The sequence below is a fragment of the Triticum dicoccoides genome, chromosome 7B (assembly GCF_002162155.2).
Source record: "Triticum dicoccoides isolate Atlit2015 ecotype Zavitan chromosome 7B, WEW_v2.0, whole genome shotgun sequence".
Taxonomy (NCBI): Eukaryota; Viridiplantae; Streptophyta; class Magnoliopsida; order Poales; family Poaceae; genus Triticum; species Triticum dicoccoides.
In genome coordinates, this window is record NC_041393.1 from 673,948,850 (window position 1) to 673,950,227 (window position 1,378).

At 52.7% G+C, this 1,378-nt stretch overlaps 1 protein-coding gene across 1 annotated transcript; it reads left to right on the forward strand.

Moving 5' to 3' along the window:
• The first annotated feature begins 568 nt into the window (after positions 1-568).
• On the forward strand, positions 569-1,378 carry LOC119341842 (ubiquitin-like). The gene is made up of 2 exons (XM_037613691.1): positions 569-700; positions 831-1,378. Exons 1-2 carry the CDS (start codon positions 598-600, stop codon positions 1,145-1,147), a joined length of 420 nt encoding a protein of 139 aa, XP_037469588.1. The 5' UTR covers positions 569-597; the 3' UTR covers positions 1,148-1,378.

The following is a 1,378-nucleotide window of genomic DNA, read 5'->3' on the forward strand; positions in this document are numbered from 1 at the left end:
ACACGCCACCATGAGGGGGACCACAACAGACTATGGCCGCCGAAACTAGCCACAACCAGTGGTCGTCCAATCCCCGCCAATGCTGCGAACCATGCCGCCCGCGCTCATGAGGCGCCAGATCGGAGCCACGGTTGACGGTGTCTTGAGACATGGATGCCGGTGTGCAGGCCCAGATGGCAGTTTGAATGGTTTTGGCTCTCCGGCAAGGCATCATGGCGGCGGCGGTGGCTATCTCAGTGAAACTGTCACACTTTCTAGCTACCGGGCCATCTCAGGATTCCAAAATAAGACTCATTGATACTACGGCCCAGAACTAACCGATGGCAATTAAGGCTCGGTGGTTTTCCTTTTCCCCCACGAGAGACGAGAGAGACCACGACGGTGGTGGAAGGGTTGCTTTCTTTTCGTAGCGGCCGCGTCTACACCACGTAGTCCTACCATCGTCGGTTGAGAATCGTCGAAGAAAAGAACTCCATGCTGGGTTACTATTCTTTCGTAGCGGGCGCGTTTCTGGTTCGCTATAAATATAGGCCGGTGAGAGGACACGATTATCAGATCGAACAAGCAAGGGAGCAGTTGATCAATCGGCTAAGAAAGATGCAGATCTTCGTTAAGACCCTGACCGGGAAGACGATCACGCTCGAGGTGGAGAGCAGCAACACCATCGACAATGTCAAGGCCAAAATCCAGGACAAGGAAGGTATGTACCACCATCGATCAATCTCATCACCGGTCGCCGGCCTTCAGTGTTCACAATCTCATCGCCGGTGGCCGGCCACTAGCATCTCTCGACCATGCTGAACCTATTGCTGCTTATCGATATATTGCAGGCATCCCTCCGGATCAGCAGCGCTTGATCTTCGCGGGGAAGCAGCTGGAGGACGGGCGCACCCTGGCCGACTACAACATCCAGAAGGAGTCGACGCTGCACCTGGTGCTCCGCCTGCGGGGCGGCAGCCGCGGCCAGTACATCATCATGGACCCCAGCCTCCTGCAGCTCGCCCTCAAGTACAAGGAGAAGAAGATGATCTGCCGCAAGTGCTACGCGCGCTTGCCCCGCGGCACCACCAACTGCCGCAAGAAGAAGTGCGGACACAGCAACGAGATCAGGGCCAAGAAAAGGTTCCTCGACAAGCATATCATGTGAAGAAGAAGAAGAAGAAGAAGCACAAGGCCTATATATCCACCGCCCTCCAATATGACGTGTTATATAGTAGTAGCAGTAGTAGTAGTGTAGTATTTTCTATGGCAACACAGTCTTTTAAGTCTTACTAGGTTTTAAGCCATGCAAACTACTCAAAGCAAAGCAACGTCAACAAGTAGGAGTAGTATATTTAGTCCGCATGGATTGGATGTCTAATGATGATAATTTATTAAA

Coding starts and splice junctions, on each gene's coding strand:
- LOC119341842 (XM_037613691.1), top strand. CDS start 598: ATGCAGATCTTCGTTAAGACCCTGACCGGGAAGACGATCACGCTCGAG. Junction 701..830: donor CAAAATCCAGGACAAGGAAG/GTATGTACCACC, acceptor GATATATTGCAG/GCATCCCTCCGGATCAGCAG.